Source organism: Felis catus, chromosome E1 (genome assembly GCF_018350175.1).
Source record: "Felis catus isolate Fca126 chromosome E1, F.catus_Fca126_mat1.0, whole genome shotgun sequence".
In the NCBI taxonomy this organism is placed as follows: domain Eukaryota; kingdom Metazoa; phylum Chordata; class Mammalia; order Carnivora; family Felidae; genus Felis; species Felis catus.
Window position 1 is genome coordinate 61,444,554 of NC_058381.1, and position 23,004 is coordinate 61,467,557.

General features: G+C 51.3%; 2 protein-coding genes across 3 annotated transcripts in view; one reads left to right on the forward strand and one right to left on the reverse strand.

The window, feature by feature from the left end:
* The window catches only part of TBCD (tubulin folding cofactor D), a 160,586-nt gene that overhangs the window by 40,433 nt on the left and 97,149 nt on the right, over positions 1 to 23,004 (forward strand). For both annotated transcript variants that reach the window (XM_023244386.2, XM_023244385.2), the window contains one exon: positions 3,168 to 3,262. In XM_023244386.2, the coding sequence (XP_023100154.2) occupies positions 3,168 to 3,262 (95 nt within the window). The remainder of the gene's footprint in view (positions 1 to 3,167; positions 3,263 to 23,004) is intronic.
* On the reverse strand, positions 11,232 to 19,340 carry ZNF750 (zinc finger protein 750). The gene is made up of 3 exons (XM_003997289.4): positions 19,206 to 19,340; positions 12,171 to 13,790; positions 11,232 to 12,028 (listed from the first exon to the last, which is right to left on the reverse strand). The coding sequence occupies exons 2-3, from the start codon at positions 13,607 to 13,609 to the stop codon at positions 11,320 to 11,322; spliced, it is 2,148 nt and encodes a 715-aa protein (XP_003997338.3). The 5' UTR covers positions 13,610 to 13,790; positions 19,206 to 19,340; the 3' UTR covers positions 11,232 to 11,319.

Below are 23,004 nucleotides of genomic sequence, written 5' to 3' on the forward strand. Positions count from 1 at the left end.
CCGACTGAGCCACCCAGGTACCCTTCTGCTGGCTTGTTTTAGGGTGTCCTCTTGGGTTTCTTTTCTGGGGGTGTGGTGTTGGGTATGCTAATGATGCTGGACGTCGCTGGTCCAGGGCGGCTCTGAGAGGTGGCTCTTGTGTGACCACGGGAGAGCCTCCTGCTCTCTGGAGAGGGCAGCACTTTGAGCCAGAGCTCTGGAGCCTTTCCTCCCTGGCCCCTTTGCCCAGGGCATGGCAGGTCTATCTCAAGTCTTTTTCTCTATTTCCTTCTTAGCGCATTTCTGCACCTGCCCTCTGGGGGTAATGCTGTCTCTTTACCCAGCCCTCCCTCGGGCTCTTCCTTGCCCAGCCTCCTTCCTTCCCTTCGCACCTGTCCCCTCCTGCCCCTGCCGGTGGCGTCCCTGGTGCTGGCTTTTCCTGGCGGTGGCTGCTCCCGTGTTCCTGAGCCTCCCTCACTCCTCCGGCCACTGTGTCTCTGTCTGGAAGCCTGGGGCCCTTCACCCTAGTGCATCTTGACCACACTCCTGGCACACATTTCCTCTTGGCCAGACATCTGGCCTTCTGGCCTGGACCCGTGGTCTCCTTTAGTCATCTTCATTGGTTTAATCCCCATTCACTTCTTTGCCGTTGTCTTGTCATTGCAGTAAGCTCCTCTGAGTTCTGTAGTGAGGTCGTGCAGGGTGGAAACTGTCTCGCTGCTCTTGATTCCCAGAGCTGGCAGCCTGGAGCTGCAAGCAGGCCGTTGAGGGAAAGGGCCTGTGTGCAGAGGCATGAAATTACCTGACTGCAGGGCCTGGCTCACAGAGGGGTCCCCCCCAGCCCAGAATGCTTGAAGACCCTGAGAGGCAGGAGCTTGTTGGGTGGAAGATGTGTGTGGGGTGGGGGCCACAGGACTGGCTGGTCACCTGGCACAGCTGGGATCTTGTCCCTTGTTTTGTGGGACATACAGTGACATACGGTGAGCTGCCAGCTTTTTCTGAAAGGGTCAGAACAGGACATTAATGTCATTAACTGTGAGCATACGCCTCTCCTCTCCCTGCTCTGTTTCTAGGCCAGGTTATGTAGCATGAAGCCACACACGTCCCCAGGTGGCTTTACGTTGAGCCCCATAGGACCAGTGTGAGCAACATGGCCATCGTCCCCTTCTCCGTGTCTTGTCCCCTGGATGTGCAGGTGTCCTTTGGTACCTGTGCACCTCCCCTCCCTGGCCCTGGTGGCATTACCTCGGGGCAGGACTCCACAGACAGGCGCCACCCACTGCCCCAAAGCATCTCTTTCTAGTTAAAATTCTGAAGTACACAAAAGTGCCAATATTAAAATTTGAAATGGTCATAAAATCTTTGGGACAGATATTTAATAAAACATCTGGAACTTGGGGCGCCTGGGTGGCTCAGTCGGTTGAGCATCTGACTTCAGCTCAGGTCATGATCTCACAGTTGGTGAGTTCGAGCCCTGCCCTGCGTCAGACTCTGTGATGATAGCTCAGAGCCTGGAGCCTGCTTCAGATTCTGTGTCTCCCTCTCTTTCTGCCCCTCCTCCACTCACGCTCTGTCTCTGTCTCTCTCAAAAATAAAATGAAACATTAAAGAAATTTTTAAAAACATTTGGAACTTAAAAATTTGTAATTGGAATTGTAAGTTGGTGCTGGTTGATGGTGAGGTTCAAGGGGACTTGGTGAGTCTGCCTCCACAGGCCCTGACATGAGGGAGGGACCTGCTGAGTGAACGCATGAGACTCGCTCTGTCCTGTCTGAATGTTCTTGTGCTTGTTGCTTGTGAGGCATGCAATCTAGTTGGTTTTCCTGAACATTCCAACATCAAACTGTTGGATTTAGGGTAGGAAAGAGCCCTGCAAAGTCTCTCGCTTTTTGGGGAAGCGTATTTCACTGTTTATGTTGGCAGCCAAATGTAGAAGCTCTCAGGACAGCCCTTGTCAGTCTAAGAAACCCCTCTCACTGGTCCTAATGTCAGAGGTGTACCTTAAACAAGAGGGCTTCCAGACCACTTCAGGGACAATTTTATTAGATATAAAATTTTACCTGTTGGTTCATTGGTATAATCATGTATTAAAAGCCTGTGTTTCAAATAGTGTGAAACAATTCTCTAGAAGACTTTCCATTCTAACTTTTAAATCTCTACTCTGAGCCAGGAAGGGAGATCTCCCCACCCCTTTCTGTGAACGCCTCAAGTCACCGGGGTTTTGGTGACTTGAACAGGCTGAGTCCTTGGCTGTGTAGTCAGCTGGCACACGCGGCTGTGGCAGGAATGGTGTGTAGAGCCTGGGCGTCCTGCTGACGCATATCTGCAGACTGCTTTCTCTGTGGTCCCATGTGGGGCCCTCAGGACCTCTCCTTGTCATCGGGAGATCTGAAGAAAAGTACTGAGCACAGCACTTACCTGCCATTAAGTTGCAGGAGTTTCTTTTTTATTTTTAATGTTTATCTATTTTTGAGGGAGGAAGAGAGATAAAGCACAAATGGGGAAGGGGCAGAGAGAGAGGGAGACACAGAACCCAAAGCAGGTTCCAGGTTCTGAGTTAACAGCAGAGACCCTGACGCGGGGCTCGAATTCATGAGCCCTGAAATTGTGACCTGAGCTGAAGTCAGATGCTTAACCAACTGGGCCATCCAGGTGCTTCACAATTTTATTTCTTTAGCCAGCAGATGCTTTAAAAACTCACTAACGGGGTCGGGGGTGGGGGGTGCCTGGTGGCTCAGTCGGTTAAGTGTCTAACTCTTGACTTTGGCTTAGGTCATGGTCTCGCGGTTTGTGGGATTGAGCAGCGTGTCGGGCTGTGTGCTGACAGTGTGGAGCCTGCTTGGTGTGTTCTCTCTCTCTCTCTCTCTCTCTCTCTCTCTCTCTCTCTCTCCCTCTCTCTCCCTCCGTCTCCCTCCCTCCCTCCCCCTCTCCCCCCCCCTCCCTCCCTCTCCCTCTCCCCCTCTGTCTCTGCCTTTTACCTGCTTGCATGCACTCTGTTCTCAAAAATAGTAACTGTTAAAAAAATAAAAAGTTACAATTCACTGGTGGGTCTTAGCGAGGCTCCCAGGCACAACTCACTGGTGGGTTTTAGCGAGGCTCCCAGGCACAGCGTGGACACCTGCAGTGTGTGCACGTCGGGGGATGAGCGGACACGGGCAGTCCGGTTTCAGGTCTTGTGTGTGTGTCAGCTTTCAGGAGACGGACGGTGCCTGGCACGGTGGCTGTCTGGCGTTGGCAGAACTGGGCAGAAGAGGCCTGTTGCTCCCTTCACGGCTGGAAGACGGTGAGTTCCGCGCTCGCTTGCTCCGCGCTCTCAGTGCTGTGTGTAGCTCATTGGGTGCTTCGTGTCACTCCGCGTCTCCGGCTGTGAGCACACCGGGCCTCTGCCCTCGCTGACAACATTGTTTGCAGGACAGAGCGGACTAGGCCTGTTTCTCTCAGCCTGCCTTCTTGTATCGACCGTTCTGATTTTCTGACTCCCCTTCTCCCTGCTGCAAAATGTTGGTACCACAGATACACTGTGTGTCTGGATTTGGAGGGCCAGGAACCATTGTGATGTCTGAGATCTTCTTGTCCCTCAGAACTGGTTTTCACCCCTGTGGGGGTGCTGTTGCCTGTTGAGAAGTTGTGTACTGCCTCTGTTTATCACCTGTTATCACCTGGAGTCCCCTAGGAATCAGGCTCACACCAGCAAGGGGTGGGGGCGGAGGGCTGGAGGAAACTTGGCAGTGAGCCTGTGCAGGGGGACGGGGGCACAGTGCAGCAGACGCAGGGAGGACCGCCGAACTCTAAGCGAGTGTGTCCCAGCTGTCGGGTCTGGACGCGTGCAAGTGCAGCCCTGTCTGGTTGGTGGAAATCATGTCTGGGTGTGGCTGGTGGTGCCTCTGGGCAGAAGGGAAGGATGCCTGCAAAGGAGGGAGAAGGTCACATCCTGGGGTGTTCACCATAGGTGCTCTGTGCACTGGGGGGTTGACTTCCATCCAGAATAAAGATGTCTGTGCACAGATGGCTGAGACCCTGCATCTTACTCCGTGGCACCTGAGCTGTGGGATGTCAGAAGTGATGGCTTTGCATTTGGCATCGTGAAGCGGGAGGAGGGCTCTTAGACCCTCAGAATTCTATTTACTCTTACTATTTATTTTTGGGAGCTTTATTGAGATACAATTTATATACCGTGAAGTTCACCCACATAGAGGGTACAGTTCAGTGGTTTATAGTATATTTTACAGAGCTGTGCGACTGTCATCATCATCTAATTTCAGAACATTTATGCTGCCCCCAAAGGAAACCCCTGTACTCAGGGGTAGTCACTCCCCATTTCCCCTCAACACACCCACCCCAGGCAACCAGTAATCTGCTTTCTCTTTCTTTAAATTTGCCTTTTCTGGTCATTTTTCATAAAGGGAACCTGTGATCGCGGTCTTGTGCCTGACTTCTTTCACTTAGTGTGATGTTTTCAAGGTTCATCCATGTTGTAGCATGTAACTCTGTTCCTTTTTATGGCTGAATAATATTCCGTTGTGTGGATACACCACATTCATCAATTGATGGACATTTGGATTTGTCACATTTTGGCTATTACGGAAAATGCTGCTGTGAACATTTGTGTGCAAAAACGTTTTTTAAATTTTATTTTAGAGACAGAGAAAGAGCATGAGTGGGGGAGAGGGGCAGAGGGAGAGGGAGGGAGGGAGGGAGGGAGGGAGGGAGGGAGAGAGAGAGAGAGAGAGAGAGAGAGAGAGAATCCCAAGCAGGCCCACATTCAGCATATAGTCTGACGTGGGGCTCACTCTCACGACTGTGAGATCAACCGTGTTGTTACGTGTAGCATGTAGTCTCTGTTCTTTATTTTTTTCTGTTTTTAAAAAACTTTTTTTTTTTTTAAATGTTTACTCTTGAGAGAGACAGAGACAGAACGCGAGTGGGTTAGGGGCAGAGAGAGAGAGGGAGACACAGAATCCGAAGCAGGTTCCAGGCTCTGAGCTGTCAGCACAGAGCCCGATGCAGGGCTCGAACTCACGAGCTGAGAGAGCATGACCTGAGCCGAAGTCAGACGCCCAACCGACTAAGCCACCCAGGCGCCCCATCTTTGTTCTTTTTTTATGGATGAATAATATTCCATTGTGGATACACCACACTGTTTATCCAGTCATCAGCTGATGGACATTTGGATTTTTTGCCTCTTGGCTAGTATGAATAATGCTGCTATGAACATTTGTGTGCAGGTTTTTTTTTTTTTAAGTTAATTTTTTTTATGTTTATTTGTGAGAGAGAGATAGAGCGTGAGGAGGGGAGGGGCAGAGAGAGAGGGAGACACAGAATCTGAAGCAGGCTCCAGGCTCTGAGCTGTCAGCACAGAGCCCCATGTGGGGCTCAAACTCACGAACCAGGAGATCATGACCTGAGCCAATTTAACCAACTGAGCCACCCAGGCGCCCCCTTTTAAATATTATTTGAGAGAGAGAGAGAGAGAGAGAGAATGAACGAATGAGGTGGGGAGAGGGGTAGAGAGAGAGAATTGCAAGCAGGCTGCATGTTCAGTGCAGGACCTGACCTGGGGCTTCCTCTCATGACTGAGATCATGACCTGAGCCGGAATCAAGAGTCGGACGCTTAATTGACTGAGGCACCCAGGCGCCCCGTGTACAAGTTTTTGTGTGGACATAAGATTCTAGTTCTCTTGGGTATGCATATAGGAGTGGAATTGCTGGGTCTTCTGGTAACTCCATTTTTAACTTTTTGAGGAAAAGTTTTTTTCTAAAATGGTAGTACCATTTTACATTTCCACCAGCATGAAGGTTCCAGTTTCTCCACACCCTCCCAACCGCTTGGTTTTGTCTTAGTGGATGTGGAGTGGTATCTCATTGTGGCTCACATTTGTGTTTCCGTGACTCATTAATGACGCTGAGCCGGCTTAATTAATGCCGACTGTGGATATCTTTGTTGGAGAAATGTCTGTTCAAATCCTTTGCTCATTTGAAAACTCAGGCTTTTTGTTGTTACTATGAGTTCTTTATGTATTCTGGGAGCCTCTCACCAGATAGAGGACCTGTGGTATTTTCCCCCATCCCATGGTTGTTTTCACTTTCTGGTTGGTGTCATTTGCGCCAAAGCCCTGCATTTTGGTTGATTTCAGCTCACCAGTCTTCTGTGTGCGAGTGTGCCACAGACAAGGTGAAATCCCTCCCTGGGTAATTTCGACTCCAGTAGGGCCTTTTCTCTGCTTTTCGTGCCCGAGAGTGGCTGGCGTGTGTGTGCCCATCATATTTTACAGTGTTGCGGTGCCCACTGGTCACTAGCCGCTGGAGTGAGAGACTGTGAGCGTTGGCGTTACGAGCGAGGAGTGTCTCACTGTTGCTTAAAATAGAGAAGATGTCCCGTGTGGTCTTTACTTGACTGGCCGGTCGCCTCTAGCCTGGCGGCCCCCCACAACGTGTGCTGAACCCTCCTGTGGGCCCTTGCCGTGCCTGGCGGGGCCTGAGGGAGCTGTGCTGTCTCCTGCCTGGAAGGATGGTGCCAGGCCTGGCGGACAGAGGTCTTGTCGAGGCGTAGGCTCCACGGGCACCAGGCCCGACACGTGTTCATTTTTCTTCTTTTTCTCTTGCTCCTCAGACTGGATGATGCCAGTTGCCTGCCCTGTCTTCAAGTTCATGGATTCTTGCTTGCATGTGTTCAGATCTGTTATTGTACAGCTTGACTGAAGTTTTCATTTCAGTGATGGTGTTTTTTCAGTTTCAGAATTTTTATTTGGTCTCTTTTTACAGTTTCTATCTCTTTTTTGACATTCCATATTTTTTTCGATATTATTCTCTTGGTTTCCTTTAGCTCTTTGCGCATATCAGAGGAATCTGTTTAACGTCTTTGTCTGGTTTTCGTACAGTGTCTGGGCTTCCTCAGGGACGATGATTTCTCTGCTTTTCTTTTTTCCTTTGAACAGGCTATTCATTTCTGTTTCTTTGTATGCTTTGTGCTTTTTTTTTTTTTTTCTTTGAAACTGGACATTTTGAAAACTATAATACTGTAATATGGTAACTCTGGAAATCAGGTTCTCCCCCATCCCCAGGGGTTTGCAGCTGTTGCTTGTTGAAGGTGATTGTTGTCCATTTGTTGACCTCCCCCCCCCCCCCCCCCCCCCCCCCCCCCCCCGGTCTGTTTGCAACAACTGTGTTCCTTGTTGTGTCTGGTCACTGAAGTCTTGGTTCTGTAATGTCTGCAGATAGCCAGTGACCTAACAGATTTCCTTAAATGCTGAAATTTTGTAGACTCTTTCTTCACAACATACCCTCCTGATTTCTGCAAATTTCTGATGAGATGTTTGAGTTCTGAACAAGTTGAGTCTGTCAGTTTTTGCTGGCTTAATGGTTGTTGTTGTGGCAGAGGGACTGATTTGTGATGTCATCCGAAAACTAGCATTTGACTGGGTCTTCTGAGTGGAAACAGATGCCGAGACAGTATAAAACGTGTAGAGATTCTACTGGGGAGATGCCCATGAGAGAAACCAAGAAGGCTGGCGGAACTCCTGTCTGACCCCGAGGGCTGTGGGGTGGGGTGTGGCTGGGGTCCTCAAGCCAAAGTCAGCCATAGAGGCAGGCGGTCCCGTGTCCCCAGAAGGGGCCGTGCTGGTATCGCTGCCACACTCTCTCCCTGGCAGAGGCACCTTGGGGCCTGGGGTGCAGCCTGTGGCGGATGGGGCCTGGCTGTTACCGCAGCTCTTCCGTTGCAGAGTGCTGACCTCTCCTGAGGTCCTGCTCCCCACAGGCCTGTGGTGTGTGCCTCAGTTCCCAAGGGAGCGGCTGGGCCCTGGGTGGAGTTACACTCTCTGGTGCTCCTGACACAGTCCTGGCACCTTCCTGTTGGGAGGACCAAGTCCTTACTGATTTTTTTTTTTAAAGTTTTATTTATTTTTGAGAGAGAGAGAGAGAGAGCGAGCGAGCACGAGCAGGAGTAGGGGAGGGACAAGGAGAGAGGGGGACAGAAGGTCTGAAGCAGGCTCCAAGCTCTGTGCTGACAGCAGCAAGTCTGATGTGGGGCTTGAACCCACAAACAGGGAGATCAGGACCTGAGCCAAAGTCGACACTCACCTGAGTCACCCAGGTGCCCCAAGTCCTTACTGATTTTTAACCTTTTGTGCGTTTTGAACTGTTGGATGTTCCAGTTTTGTGAGAAAAGTGAATACCGTGACGAGATATCTTTGACTTCGCATGTGAAGTAATTGTTCTGTGCTACTGAATTAAAACGCTTTTCTCATTGATGAGTGTGTGTGTGCTTCATTTCACGCCCATCGTGTCTTCCTGCCCCATGGAGTGTTGTGTCGTGCTGAAGACTGGAGCTGGTGATGGGGGCAGACTGCACGGGCCCCCGATAAGACTTCAGGAAGGTTGTGGTCAGCATTTTGTTCCCTCTTTGCTGTGAGTTCAAGGACCCCTTTAGAATCTTTTTTCAGCTTTGTTGAGATATAGTTCACCTAACCATACAGTTTTCCTATTCAAATACCTGATTCAATGGTTTTGGTATATTATTTTTAAAAAACATTATAGAATATACGTAATATAAACATTTGCCATGCTGTTTTTAAGTGTGTAATTTGGTGCTATTTACAGTTCGTACAACCGTTGTCACTATTGCTGAAAACTTTTCACCAGCCTGAACTGAGACTCCCCTCTGCTAGACTCCCCTCTCCTATCCCCTGCAGCCCCTGGTAACCACTCCTCTGTCTGCCTCTGTGAACCTGCCTGTTGTCAGTGTTTCATCTATGTGCACTTGTATAAGATTTGTGCTTTTCTGTCAGGCTCATTTCACTGAGCATAATGTCTTCAAGGTTAGTCCATGTGGTAGCAGGTGGCAGAGTTTCATCCCTTTTTATGGCTGAATGACACTCTGCTGTGTGGTTTTCCACATCTTATTTACCTGCTCCCCTGTCAGTGCAGGCTTGTGTCCTTTCATCTTTTTTTAAAAAATGTTTTTGTGTTTTGAGATAGAGTGGATGCGGGGGGAGGGGGGCGGGCGGGTGGTGGGCAGAGAGAGAGCGGGAGAGAGAATCCCAAGCAGGCTCTGTGCTGTCAACGCAGAGCCCACCTTGATGTCGCGGATTGTGGTATGATGACCTGAGCCGAAATCAAGAGTCAAACTTAACCCACTTAACCCACGAGCCACTCAGGCTCCCCTTGCTTTCATTTTTTGAGTGTTGTGAACAAAGTTTCTATGAGCATTGGTGCACACTTAACCTGTTTGAGTCCTTGTTTTTACTTCTTTTAGGTGTATACCTAGGAGTAAAATTGATGGGCCACAGGGAAATAATTTTATATTTAACTTTTTCGGGGTTTATTACTTTTTATATATAAAGGTTAAACCCTTAGAGCTCTGAGGCTGGGTCACAGGTGACTATAGGCAGGTGGCAGAGTTAAAACATCAGGAAGACCATTTTCTTGTTACAAAGATCTAGGACCGCATTGTGCTTTTTAGAGACAGATACGAAGGGCCTCCTGGGGTCGCCGTGTCTGTCGCATGTGACCTTAGGGGGGGATTGCAGTAGGAGGGGTCAGTCGTCATGCTGCAGATGCATGCAGTTCCACTACGAAATCTGCAGGTGGTGAGGGCCTCTGCCCTCCCTGAGAGCCCTGAGGCCTGCATCTGTGCCCACCCCGCACTGTCCCAGGAGGACTGGACAGTCTTAACTGTCCCTGGTTCCTCTTATCACTTAAGGTGAAGCCTGACACTTTTGGGTGAGCTGTAAAACATGGTGTTCTCAGAATCTTTGGGCCCTTGATATGTGAGTCTGCGTTCTGTGTGTAAAGCAAGAGGCGAGAGCTTGTCTGTAGGCTGCTGGGCTCTGGGTCCTGAGTCTGGAACACAGCTTCTGACGTACGGTTTTGCTTCCTGCAGGCTGTTGACTTGCTGGAAAGCAGGGACACCCTGTTTTGCTTTTTGCCAAAACGTTCTGGTATCTGGAGGCGAGAGAGCCCTGGCGCGCTGGTGAGCGGAGTGCATGTGTGCTTGGCCTCGAGTCCCAACAGCGTGCGTTTTGGGTTCACGGCATGTGGTCGTCTGAGGGCACACCTCAGCGCCGCACTGCCATGTGCAGTGGCCCTCTGTTGATACCCCAGGCGGTGTGTCGGAGGACAGGGGCCCTCTTGAAAAGCGGGAGGAGGGGGTCCTGTGAAGGCCCGTGGGGGGTGGCCCGCGGGGGCAGACGGCCTCTCCTCAGGCGGCAGTCAGAGGAGCCGAGGCTCAGGGAGCCCGAGGTCTGGGGAGCCCCAGGGGGGTGTGCGTGCCCGGACTCGGTGGCCACCAGTCTCACAGCGCGTACGGGTGCACTCACACGCTCGCGCAGGCAGGCGCTCTTTTTTTCCGTTTAACAGCCGCCTCAGCTTATTCCCTTTTTCATTGAGTTTATTATGGCAGATGGAAGCATAACACGGAGTATGTATTCTTAAAGTCACCTATGATTTTATTGGAAAATTAGCAATATATACATCATTTTGGGAAATGGAAAAGGAGGCTGAACAAGTCAGGAAGTTCACTGTAACATCATACAGAAGTAGAGTACGTTAGCAATAGCTTCACCAGCAATACGTTTTCCTACTGGAAATAAATTATTTGTATAAATAGCGTCTTGATGTTTGTGTATCTTCACTCATAACAAATCACATAATTTTTACATACAGCACTTTAATGACAGAACTGGAAATGTTTTTTTCATGGCATTTTTTCCCAGTAATTGGTATTTACTTCAAAACACACAGATTTGATAGCAAAACAGTTAAAAGCAGTTTATTCTAGTGCTAAGATATTTATAAGAAGAGCATTTTTAATAGTTTTCCTCTAAGATGGATTACACTTAAAAGCTGTCTTTTAATTTGTGCATTCCATTTGACATTTTACAAAAATGAAAGTCAATGTTGAACTCATCAGTCTTGAGTATGAGTCATTTAAATATTTTTACAACCAAAAGTAGAAGCACCTTTGAATATTCTTGCTTGATATTTTCAAAACCTGAATTGCAGCTTCTTTCTTTTCTCCTTTCTTCCTTCCTTCTCTCTCTCTCCCCCTCTCTCTCCCCCTCCCTCCCTTCCTTCCTTTCTCTCTCCCTCTCTTCCCTCCCTCCTTTCCTTCCCTCCCTTCCTTCCTTCCTTCCTTCCTTCCTTCCTTCCTTCCTTCCTTCCTTCCTTCCTTCCTTCCTCCCTTCCTCCCTCTCTGTCTCCCCCTCCCCACTCCCCCTTCCTTCCTGAGAAGCAGGAAGCTGCATTGTAAAAACTGACCAGGGAAAGCTGCGGTGCCAGTCAAGAGTTGCTGCTGTCGTAACCTACTTTGGAAGGTGTGTCTGCATCCGGCGAGAGCGGCACTAAGACACCCGTGTTCTCTTACGAAGGGTGAACACTCTGGCTGTGTCACTCGGCTTCGTCTTCTTTGTTCCTTGCTGGGACTTCCCTGCGTCCCTGGGGCTTGTCCTCTTTTGCCCTCTGGGTCTGAGGTCACACTGAGCCTCCGGGTTTTCCGTGGCGCTGAGGGTGGGTGCGTCTTGTGGGCAGGCGGACTCCGGGGCCGTGGGCTCCCCGTCGCCCATCCGGACGTTCCCTGGGCTGTAGGCCGCCAGCTGGCAGAGGGCCACGGCCGCTGTCTGCTTCTGCTCGTCACTGCTGTCCAGCGCTCTTGCGTCCTGGGCCTTCACAGCGGGCGTTGTTGGTGGCGCCTCCATGGCATCAGGGGTGCTTTGGTTCGTCTGGGTGTGTTCTGGCCCATCTTTGGAAGCTTCCGTGTCAGTGTTTTGAGCAGCGGTGCTGGCAGGTTCTGCCTCTTGCGGTGGGCTGTGGAAGGGAGGTCTCGGAGTCAGGGCGTTACAGGGGTCCTTCACCGAGAGGTTGAGAGGCATGTCCTGCACCTCTGCAAAGTCCTTGTACACGGGGCTGTGAGTGGCTGGTCTGGCCTCTGGTTTCTTGGAGAGGTTCAGCGGGGCTGTCCTGGAGCCATCTTCTGGGCTGGAAGGTGTGGCCTCTGGGTCGTGGGATGCGCTTCTGGTCTCACCTGGAGCATCGCCGTTCATGGCATCAAGGCTGAAAGAGGTAAAGAGAGGCCTTAATAGGACCCTTGCTTAAAAAAGCTACTGTCTAAAAAGCATTTTGAGCAAGCATGAGCTTGGCTAATGGAGCACAATCAGAGATATGTTTTGGAAATCTCTAAATGAAATTTTCTTACCTTTTTGGGGACTCTTCTCTGTTTTCCAGAGCCTGGGAATTTGGGTGCTCTGTGCTTTTCTTGACAGGCTTGAAGGCTGTGAGGCTGTGTTCAGGCTGATGGAGCCTTCCCAGGGTGCTGGCAGCTGGTTTGTCCGAGAGGCCGCACAGCCCGGCACACGGCTGACTTGTCTGCGTGAAGTTGGTGGGACTTGGCCTTCCCGGGGAGCCTGTGGCTGCGCTGCCCGCGCGAGGGCTCATTTTGGTTCCCTCTGTGTCCCTCTGCCCATCTTGGGAGGGGTCTTTGGCCTCGGGAGTTGGGCTCCCCTTCTCAAACTCGGTGTTTTTTTTGTGGGTGTTGGAAGGACTTGACTTGGACGGACTCAGGGCCGGGTAGAGCAGGGCGGTTTCTTCCAGTAGGTGAGAGCTGTGATCTCTGGAAATGCCCGTGACAGGTGGGAGTCTGAGCCCGTAGGAGGAGAATGCAGACTCTGGTCTGTAAAATCCATAAGGAATTGGCAGGTTGGAGTGATACTGCTGGAAGAACCTGTAATGGTCATATGCCGAGGGGGGGTTCAAGTGCTTGGGGACTGGCCCCGGGGGAGGCAGCAAGTGCCTCTGGTCTTGGGCCCCGTAGACGGACAGCAGGGGGGCATCACACTCAGGTGAGTTCCCAGCAAGTAGGTAGGGTGAGTAGATGGTGGCCAGTCCATGCTCTGTGTAAAAGTGTGGCTGGTACTCTGGGATTGCGGGGTGCACGTAAGGGGAAATGGCACTAAACCCCTTTGTAGACGGGATTTTGTGTGGGAACTCTGGCGGGAGGAAAGGCGCGCCAGCTTTCCACGGATAACCAGGAGCATGGAACGCAGACTTGGTGTGGAAGGAGGTGGCTTTGGCCGTGGGGCCAGGCAGGGCCAGCAGTTCAGGAGCCTCAGCGTGCTCTGGCCCTTTGAGTCTGTGCTCTCCCACTGGGACAAAGGCTGAAGGCCGCACGATGCCTTCCAGAACGGGCTGGGTGCCCCTGGTGGCTTCCGGAGCTGGACTCAGGGGTGCTGCTTCCTCGTGGAGAGCAGACTTCTGTCCTGGGCACCTGTGGGGCCCACGTGTGTGCAGTTCCACGTTTTCCTTGGCATCGTCCTTGGCGAGGCTTTGCTGAAGCTTGGTGTCAAAGTGTGGGAGCCCATTGGCAACAGGCTTGGCAGAGGTGGGTTTTGCTGCCGTGTCTGGCTGATTTGTCTGCTTGGGGTCCAGAGAGTTGGATTTGGGGCACTTGGGGACGCGGTCCTGCTCTGACACTAAAGTGATGGAGTTTTTGCAGAGACCATACTTCATGTGGTTGAAAAGGTGTGACTTTTCATTGCAAGTGAAAGGGCACTGGAAACACTTATACTTGAAGGGTTTTCCTGGAGGTCTCGGGATGTAATGCGGCTTTTTTGGTTTTCGCTCTTTGAGAAGACTCATGTTCCTTCTTGTGGTGTGGGTGCTGGTCCCCTCGCTGGTCCGGTTGCTGCCGGCTCCTGTGCGATTATGATCTGGCGGCTGCTGCTGCTTCTCCTTGGCTTTCTTTCCAGGTGCTTCTATTTGCAGCCTCCTCCATGTGCTGTGGGTCTGACGGGGGAGGTCTCGCTCATTGGGGTGGGGGCTGCAACGGAGGAGCAGAGCCTTAGCCTCACAGTAGGTCACCTGAAGGTATGGAGGGGTCACCACCCTCGTCAGTGTGAGGACGAGATGAGCACCAGCTGCCCGCTACTTGTAACCTGGCCGCCAGCCCCCCACTCTGTTCCTGTTTGCTCAAGTCTAACCTGAAAGAGCTGGCCTGGGGCCAAGAGTGCGGTGTGTTAGTGTCGGCTCTGAGAACACCTGTAATTCTGTGAGTTTTGGGAATCTTTGTCCTGTGACCTGAGGCCTTGGATGCCAAGGAGGTTGTAGACCGAGGCCAAGTGACCGTTGGGACCCCCTCCCCCATCCACGTTCGTGGCATCTGTGGTGCGCTGACCGAGACCACAGGGGCCTGGCCTGTGTGTGGCTCCTTGGCCGTTCTGTCCTGTTTAATCATGTAGTGTTCTATGTGTGGAACTTAGGAAGGAAGGAAAGAAGAATATTTAAATATGCAGTCCCACTCTCCTGCTTCCAAAATCAAATGAACAGTCCGCTTTATTGGTGAGTAGCATTTATGCTGTCTCACATACAAATGTAAATGCTGTCTTTATGCTGACTCAGTTGGTTCTAAGATGCCATCAAGGTGAGTTTCTGAGCTGTGTGAGTGACCGAATGTTCTCCTTCACTGCCCTGTTATCACCGCCCACCTCGTGAGCAGCGTGGAGTAAGTTCTTGCCCCGTCCCTGCCTGCTGTGTGGACAGCTGAGAACACTTCCAGCCCAGGGCGCTTGCCTGCCTTTCCTGGCCTTACCTCCAAGTGGCGGTGCCTACGTGAGAGGATTGTGGTAGCACACCATCCCAGCCTTTACCCTTTAGGAAGTGGGCCTTGGCCCATTCTTGGCAAAGTCTTTGGCATGTGATGGGCATGGATACGGTGGCCAGTGGGGGCCGTCACCTGCCCTAGGCCCTGGCGGGGGCTGCAGGTGTCCCTGGCCTTCTGTACCTTCCCTGAGTGCCCTCCTCTCCCTGACCCTTGCTCTCCCAGGCTTACCCAGAGGCCTCAGCCCGCCTTCCTTCACAGGCTGCTCCCCACACCCCTGGGGCCCTCTCGGCCTCAGAACCCGAAACTGAGGACAAAGACACGAGGTCTGGGGGGATCTTGCATGGCCCCAGTGGTGCAGCAAGGTGCCCCAGACCAGCCCATGGTGTGACTGTGTCTAGGAGCAAGCGTGTGGGTGGGGAGGCTGGAGGGCAGCGGGAGGGGTCAGGGCCCGCTGTTTCGCATAAGACCTGCAGCTTCTAAATGTTTTCAGACAGCTTCAAAATAAAGTTAAAAAGGAAGGAAATGATTTGAGAAAACTGTTTTCAGGGGCAGTTTTGCTAATGAGCAGCTAAGGTCGGTCCTAAGCCTTGTGAGATTTCGTGGATAAAGCATCCCTTTCTAGACATTGGGGTGGCGAGAACATTCAGCTGGAAAGCAGCCTTTTAAAAGTAGAGAAATACATATGGGAAATTGAAGAGACTTGTTTTCACAAAATAAAATGTAGTTTCTCTGCAATGCCTTTCCTTGCCGTCCCACACACTGTGGTGAGGTAATCGGCAGTGTCAGGATCGCGGAGGCAGGTGTAGTTGGGTTTTCACTTGGATACTGTACATTTCTGAGAAAGCTCGCTCTGATTTTATTCTCCGCAAACTGGTTTCGCTACTCATTTATTCCTATTCCTTAAAAACACAAAGAAGCACCCCCTCGCCCCTCCCCCCCCCCCCCCCCCCCCCCCCCCCCCGGGAAACTGCCTCTGTTAACCTGCTTTGTCATCATTCAGTGCTTTCAAAGCTGTGTATTTACTAAGAAGTGGTTTCTGCCGATGCCTGTGGCCCTTCTCTTGTGAGGAGTTTCTGGAAAGCAAGAGTGGCGAGGCACGTATTTTGGGTGAGAAACGAGATTTTTGGCTGCCCCATGACCGTGACCGGGGAGAGGGAGGTCCCAGGGCCCTCCAGGGCATTCACTGGCTCACTCCGCCCCCGACCTCCCCTTCCACGGTGCGGCTGCAGGAGCCGAGCCTGTTAAACATGTAAGCATAGCTTTATGTCTTTCTAACTTTCCCTCTTATTAAAGGGAAAAACGTGAAGTAACTCTTTATGAGTTCAGTCCATACCTTGGGGGGAAGGTACGCTCTGGGCTATAAAAGCACAATTTCCTTGCCGCCCGTCAGGAAGCGATTCCAGCCAACCTGGGCCAGCTAGATAAGTCAGCGGGCGTGTGCCGGCACGTCTCCCCGTGCTCCCTGGTTCTGAAGGCGTGAGAACCTCTGCAAGTCAGGTTCCCATGATTGTATAGGATGTGTTATGGCAAAGATCCGAAAAGTGATTTCATCACTAGCTGGAAGCATCATGATCAAAATGATGACAGTTGCAAAACTTTATCAAGTGTGAGCCCAGAGTCTAGTGATGCCCAGAGTGGACACACATACAGCCCCCTGGCATCCAGAACCCGGGAGCTCATATGAAGGAAAAATTCCCTCAGGATTTAAGAGAATGATTCAGATGCACTATATAACGATGTGTTAGTTTCAGAAGCAGTGTTATTTAACGCTGCTCATACTTTCAGGCAAACCTATAGATAAATCTGTGTTAAAGGTTATCAAACGTTTATAAGAGGCAAGTTATATTTAAGTTATCCTAGTGTTACCCAGAAGAATAATTTAGGTAATAATTCCTTTTATGTTAATATTAATTAATATGTACTTTTTTCCATCAAGTGATGTCATGTCTAAAGTTCTGGTCTGATTTTTTGTTCTTTGTTCAGTTAGCGTACAAAGACAGTAACCAGGTTCTCTGGGGATCATGCTGGTGCCCCGGGAAGTGAGGGTATTCCGGGGCTGACCTGTGGGAATGGAAACCTGGGATGGAGTCACAGGTGCAGTTGTGTCCCTGACTTTGGGTAAACTGACCTCTCAGGGTTGCACAATTTGCTAATTAAAACAAGGGCACACAGCTGCCTCCTAGGCTGACGGAGACGGGCGTATTCACTTGGCCATAAAAACGCGGTAACGTCAGAGAAATAAGTGGGTTAAAACTGAGGCTATTGAAAGCTTTCGAAGGGGACAGCCTGTAGAATGAGGTCAGTCTGAGAGTTCTGGCCCGGTGAGGTGCACCAAGGTGCAGCGACTCCACCTGACTGCCCGGGACCTCATTGGTCTTGCCCTCTGTAGGGACACCGTTTGTGACCGTCTCTGCCAGGCCAGTTTCTATCCGCTGGGCTTGGTGCTGCCGGCAGCTGCTGGTGTTAAATATTCCGAAAAAGGGTATTGTTGCCAAAACAACACAATCCAGAACTTTAACTGTTAGTAGTAAGTTTGGATTTGCATTGGGAAGTGAGGTTTTTCTGAATGTGCTGAGGGGTGTTTCCCATAGGTTTTTCCTGGGGATGGCTTGTGCCTTTCTCAGTTAATTCATAGCTGGGGAGCTGCTCATAATGCAAGACCCCTTGGATTTGATTTTCCTTAGCTGCAGTGTTAGCACCTTTTGAAGCCCAGATGTTAGCCTGGTCCTGAAAGGTCTATGTGTCACAATGCTGTTTACTCGCGACCAGCAGGAAGTGCCGGGAGCTGCCTCCTCACGCACCTTGCCTCCGGTCAGGGTCAGAGTGGCTGTCACTTAGATGTCATCTGTCCTCTGCCACCTCCCTCTCCAAATCCTCTTGACCATGCGGCCCCTGCACACAGTGTCCACACTGAGGGGGAGAGACCATGGGGGTGGTGACATAAAGCCACACAAGGGGCCCGGCATGAACATTGAGAGGTTTTCCCATTTAAAAATGTCCCTTTTGTAACCTCGAGTATTTTAAACATCTGCTTGTGTCTAGCTGATGTACTTCTTAGCCTGGAAGGTGCCGCGAGCTGGCTCTGGCCTCGCATCTCTCCTCCCGCAGGGCCCCTGCTCGCAGGCCCGCTGGGCGTCTGGGCCCGAGCTGCCCACACAGCACTTTGAGCAGCCTGTGGTTTCGGTTGGCCACAGGGTTTTGTTTGCTTGTTTTTGAAGTACTAAACTGCCAGTGCCCCGTCTCTCCATAGGTTCCTAAGTGTGGACAGTTAATGTCCTTGCCAGTTGTTAGGATGATGGTGAGTGGCTGGCATGTTTGAAAAGTTTCTAAGGAGTTAGAAATCCAAAAAAGAGACAAGAGAAAAAGATTTTTTTTTGAACTTTGATAGGACACAAGAGAGGTAATTATAGCTCAGCTTTATAGGACATTGCTGTGATGGGCTGGGTAACTATGCTTGTCGCGCATGTTAACCTATGAACTGAAATAATGCTGTAATGGTCCCTTGGGTGCTGTCCGGCTGTCTGGCAGGGAGCCTCGTTAGGTAGAGCGTTTTGAAGGGCATGCTATAATTACAATATTGTGATGTGGCGTTATTGCATAACTCAAGGACACGCCATTGTCGCCTACCCACTGGGGTGTCGCAAGAACGAGATTTGTGAGTTTTACTCCAATTGAGCTTTTCCAGTGATTAACCGCCACTCCCTCCCAGTCTCTTGGTTCTTTAAAATGAAGGATAAACTTCAGGTTAACCATGACCTGGGAGAGAGACGGTTTTCTAGAATGTAGTCAGGAAGAATGATCTGGAAAACCAACCAGGGCTCTTTGAAGTTTCAGCCAGAGATCCCGACTTCACAGACGTCTGCCCTTACCAGTAATGTACACAGCTTTAACGCTGGACACCCTGTCACCAGAGCCGGTCCCCTCAACGTGCCCGCCTTCTTTATCCTTAAAAATACCAGGTTAAAGCTTTGGAAGGAGTTTGTTAATGCAAAATAAAGATCATAAATGTAGACAGACTTTGCTTACATGAAGTCTGACTTTGGTCAGACCTGGCCATTTGGTCAGTCATTGTTCTCATAGCTGGTTTATGAGAAACTTTATAAGGGGGAAAAAACTCCTTTTTGTATATTTAGGGATCCTCTTTGGTTAACTTTTGTTCTTTCAGCTTTGGTAAGCATATGTCAAAACAGTACTTATTTTAAACTTGAAAAGGTCTTAAAGTTAAACTAAATTCAGCAGTTTTCTAAACATGTATATGTGTATGTTTACATTTGTATATATATGATGTTTTAATGTTGAAATTTATTGTAGTTTATTTTTAAGGTGAGGAACAAAGAAACACTTACTACATACATTTGAGTTTTAGTTTAAATTTTATGTAGAAATGAGGTCTTAATTTCTAAATAAACTTGTTAGAATAAACTCTTAGAATAAAGTGTAAGCGTTATTAAAAGTTTTGTAATTATGGTCTCCTTTCCAGCGATGCACCTGCTGGGTCCTGAGTAATCCGCAGAGAATAGAGCAAGGCAGAGCCGGCACCGGGCAGGTGGTTCCCTGAACCAGATGTTAGTTCAAGATACGTTCTGAGAGTAGTTTTGAAAGGAAAGTTGAATTTGAGAAGAAATGGGTACTTACCGGAGCCAGGCAGTGCTGGGAGCGGTCGGGTCAGGAGCCGTGGCTGACGGTGCCCGAGAGCAGGACCTGTTCTCACGCTCGCTCGCCGGCTGAAACTGGAGCCGGCTGTCCCAGTGGGAGGGGTTTAAGTGTAGGAGTCGAGCCCTCGGGGCGTAGAGATGCACCTGATATTCCTCCCGCCCGCAGCTACGATTCATGTGTTTGCACCCACCTAGCTGCTTAGGAGCAGCGTCACCAATGGGCTGGCACTCTGAGCGCCACTTCTGAGCCTCTTGGAAGCTCCCTGCTTCGGTCTTGAGAGTGCCCTTTTTGTGCTGCCCGGACGCTCCTGGGCTGCAGGGTTCTATGTGTTCGCAGTCAGGATAGACACTGGCGGCGTGTCGGTGGGGCTCTGACCCGTGTGTGATGGTGTAACAAAGACACCGTGTGGGGGACCTTCTTCTGTGCCCGGGTGTACGTAGTAGCAGCAGGCAGACCCCGAGAGTTAGTCATAAGTACATCTCCCCGAGGAGGCCATGCTCGCGGGATCCTTGCCCCCAAAGGTCTGAGCGAGCTTTTTCTCCTGTTGCCGTTCTCTCTCCCTTGTGCCTGGGAGTCAGCCTGCTGCCCTCCCCGTTGGGCGGGGGGCGGGGGGACCTCAGCCGCCTCGCCACAGGGGCCTGTCGCCGCATGCCCGGGACGGGCACCAGGCTCTGGGCTCGCTGCAGGGTTGCTGCCGGGACGGGCACCAGGCTCCGGGCTCGCTGCAGGGCTGCTGCTGGGACGTGGCTCTGCTCCTCTCGCTGCCCCCGTTCTGATAACTAACGCAGAGTCTGTGTCTCCCTCCCTGCTTAGGTTGCTTGCTGCTCAGTCTGTGACTGTTAGTGAGGCGGGAACGAGGTGTTGGTTTGGGGACAGAAAAGGGAGGTGGTGCCAGCTGGGGTCACGCATGGCACGTCTGGCACCATGGTTGGGGTCGGGCTTGCCAGGCCTGATGCTGTGGTTTTTTGTTTTAATTTTAATTTAAGGCTTAAGATTTTACTTGGCTTTACCTTTGTATTGGGTTCTTTAAAAAAAAAAAAGTTTTTAGTTATTTTTGTCCAAATTAGACATCCATAAAACTTAAAGTTCTATAAAAAATAGTTCTATAGATGTCATCATGAAACAGTAATTCATTGCTGTTCCTCTTACCTATGGCTGGGTGGCGAGGCACCCCAAAACTTGGAGGCATAAAGAACCGCCATTTTATTACCTCTCATGATGGTGGGTCAGGAGTGCGGGCCTGCCTCCGAGGGTATGGCAGGCCCCACTGGTGGGGCCCTGGTGGTATTGAGCTGGACTGGAGGGTCCACCTCATGTCCCCAAGGGCACGGCCGAGCTGTCTTCTCTGTGTGGTCTCACTTCGGAGGCCTCCCCAGGAGGGTGGTTGGTGAGGCACCTCCCATGTCCTGCTTCACCTGTCCAGACTTGAGGGGAGGGCAGCAAACCCATGTCTCAGTGGGACACTGTCAGATGGCCGTCCCTCCCATCTCTGTCCAGGAGCAGCACTGGGACCTTTTCTTAGCTGAGTATTTTGGTGTTTACCTCCTTGATCCCAAATAACATTACTCTGTTGCTACTTGTGTTCCCTCCACCTACGTCTTACTCCCAGTTTTGGGTGTTGTCTGCTGACTTTCCTTTGTGGAAAGTGAGAGTTTTGCTGTCTGCTCTGCCCCCATGCTTGCCTCCCCGTCATCCCGAGGTCGCCTTTCCCTCTCTCCTGTATCGAAAGCCTGCTTCCTGGATCCCGTGTCTTCTCTCTTGGGTTGATCCTTTGTGTTGATAGGAAGCACATCCTGTCTGTAGGCTCCTGAGAAAGAGTGCAGGAGAGGTGGACTTGTGGAGACCTTGAATGGTTGATAGTGTCTTTATTCTTCATGGTTGATAGTCTGGCTGGGGTTAGAACCCCGGGCCAGAGACGTTCACCCCCGGGTTAGAAAGGGCTCTCCTCTGCATGTAGCTTTCGGGACTGCTGTGCAGAAGTGCCTGCCCGTTCTGATTTCCTGATTCTTTCCTCCAGAGTTTGAACATGAACGATTTCAAACAAACAGGTGAGTCATAAGAACCCGACATGCGGATCTTTGATGGATGTTTGACTATATTTGCTTCGTCACAGAGGTCTGCCCTCCCACCGTCCCCCCCCAGCACCAGCCCCGCTGCACTGCAGAGTCTGCTGTGTTTGACCCCCAAACAAGTCAGCAAGCATGTCCTTAACTATTTGCCCACAGTTCCTCTTTTAAAGCCACTCCGCAGAGGGCACAGGTCTTCAGAGTTTTGAGAGGCATTTTCTCTGCCACGATCACCCCACCCAGACTGAGGCAGCACTGGTGGGATTCTTCTGTCCCAGCCGAGTGTATCCTATTGTAGAATTTCACAGAGGCGGTCACTCCTGACCCTCCTATTCTCATTTCCCGAAATGTTCTCTGCCAGCCCTCTGGTGAGCGCTTCTTCAGTCTCCAGCGCCTCTTGTGTTCTCTGGCACAACTTCCATAGTGTCTGGTGAGTAGTTGCAGTGGCTTCTCTTGTTTCTCTGAGGGTCTTAATGATGGTTTGGGCGGGCGGTGGGCGATTCCCGCCCTCTCTGCACACCAGCCCATCCTTCACCTCTCTCCATGCCCAGAGAATTAACTGTGTCTTCAGTGGCCCTCATAGCGCCCTGTGTTTTAGGCCCCCAGAGTTATCTCGGGCCTTTCAAGGATCCTGCGTGTAGACCAGACAGGTTCTGGGTTCCCACTTGTGCTCAGGCTTGGTTTCCAGCCTGCTGAGTGCCATCTGCATTGTGGCTTCCCTGCCTTCCTTGACCCTGTCGCTTACACCTTGAAAAGGGAAAGCAGTCTCTGTAGTTGCTAGTGGGATTCCAGCTGTTGTGTGTGTTCAGTCTCCTCCGTTACCCAGAAATCTTGTGGCTACGTTTCTGACTGAGGTCAAATCTTTGGGAAGAGCATGGGGGTGGTAGCTGGCAGGTGCTGAGCATTCACTAGGTGTGAGGCCCTGCACTGGGCACTCTGCCTGCGTTAACGCCTTTAATCGCACCGACAACTCTGTGCAAGCAGTCGGCACAGAGAGGGTAAGTTATCCGGTTGAGGTCACCCAGCCTGAAGCGCGACAGAGCAGAGTCCTAGTGGACAGTGGAAGGGCTGTACAGGCAGGGGAGGAAATGCCTCCCTGTGAGGTGCTGTGGCTGGGAGCCGGCTCGGGGACCCACTCGGCACAGAAGTGCTCGGAACTTCAGTGGGGTGGCTGGCGGCCAGGCTCCCGGCCTCGCCGGGCCTTGATGGGTCTGAGCGTGGGGAGGGACCGGTGCCATGGCTGCGGCTGCTCTTATGGGGAGTGGGCATCACGGCTGGGCTCAGACAGGTGCTGCTGGGCCTCTGCTCAGCCACAGCATCAGGACTTCACCCTTGTGGGTGTGGGTCTCACTGTCCTGCTCGGAGGGTGAGGCGTGGTGAGGACGCAGCCGCTATGGCTCGGCTCCTGCTTGCTCCCCCGCCTCTCGGCTTCAGGCAGCACGTTTTAACCGGGCACCGTCCCTGTCCCTGTCCCGTGTCCCTCCCATTCCCCATCCAGCAGTGCTCTCTGCACGTCTACCCTCTGCGGGCAGTTATGTGACCTGGGCCTCAGTCCTCCCTTCTGTAGGAAGGCGTGCGGGAGGCTGCTGCTCGTGGGCTGCTGTGGGATCCCTCGAGGTAGACAGGGCAGCCCACTGCCACTGCATGTGTCCTGCGGGAATGGCATGTGCCACAGGTAAAACCTCTCTGCTGGAGGAAACCCATCACGTCTG

What these genes read in the sequence shown, in the direction of transcription:
- ZNF750 (XM_003997289.4), bottom strand. Translation starts at nt 13,609, where the DNA reads ATGAGTCTTCTCAAAGAGCGAAAACCAAAAAAGCCGCATTACATCCCG. An exon ending in AGAGAAGAGTCCCCAAAAAG is followed by an intron (nt 12,029 to 12,170) that starts GTAAGAAAATTT and finishes TACCTCTTTCAG; the next exon opens with CCTTGATGCCATGAACGGCG.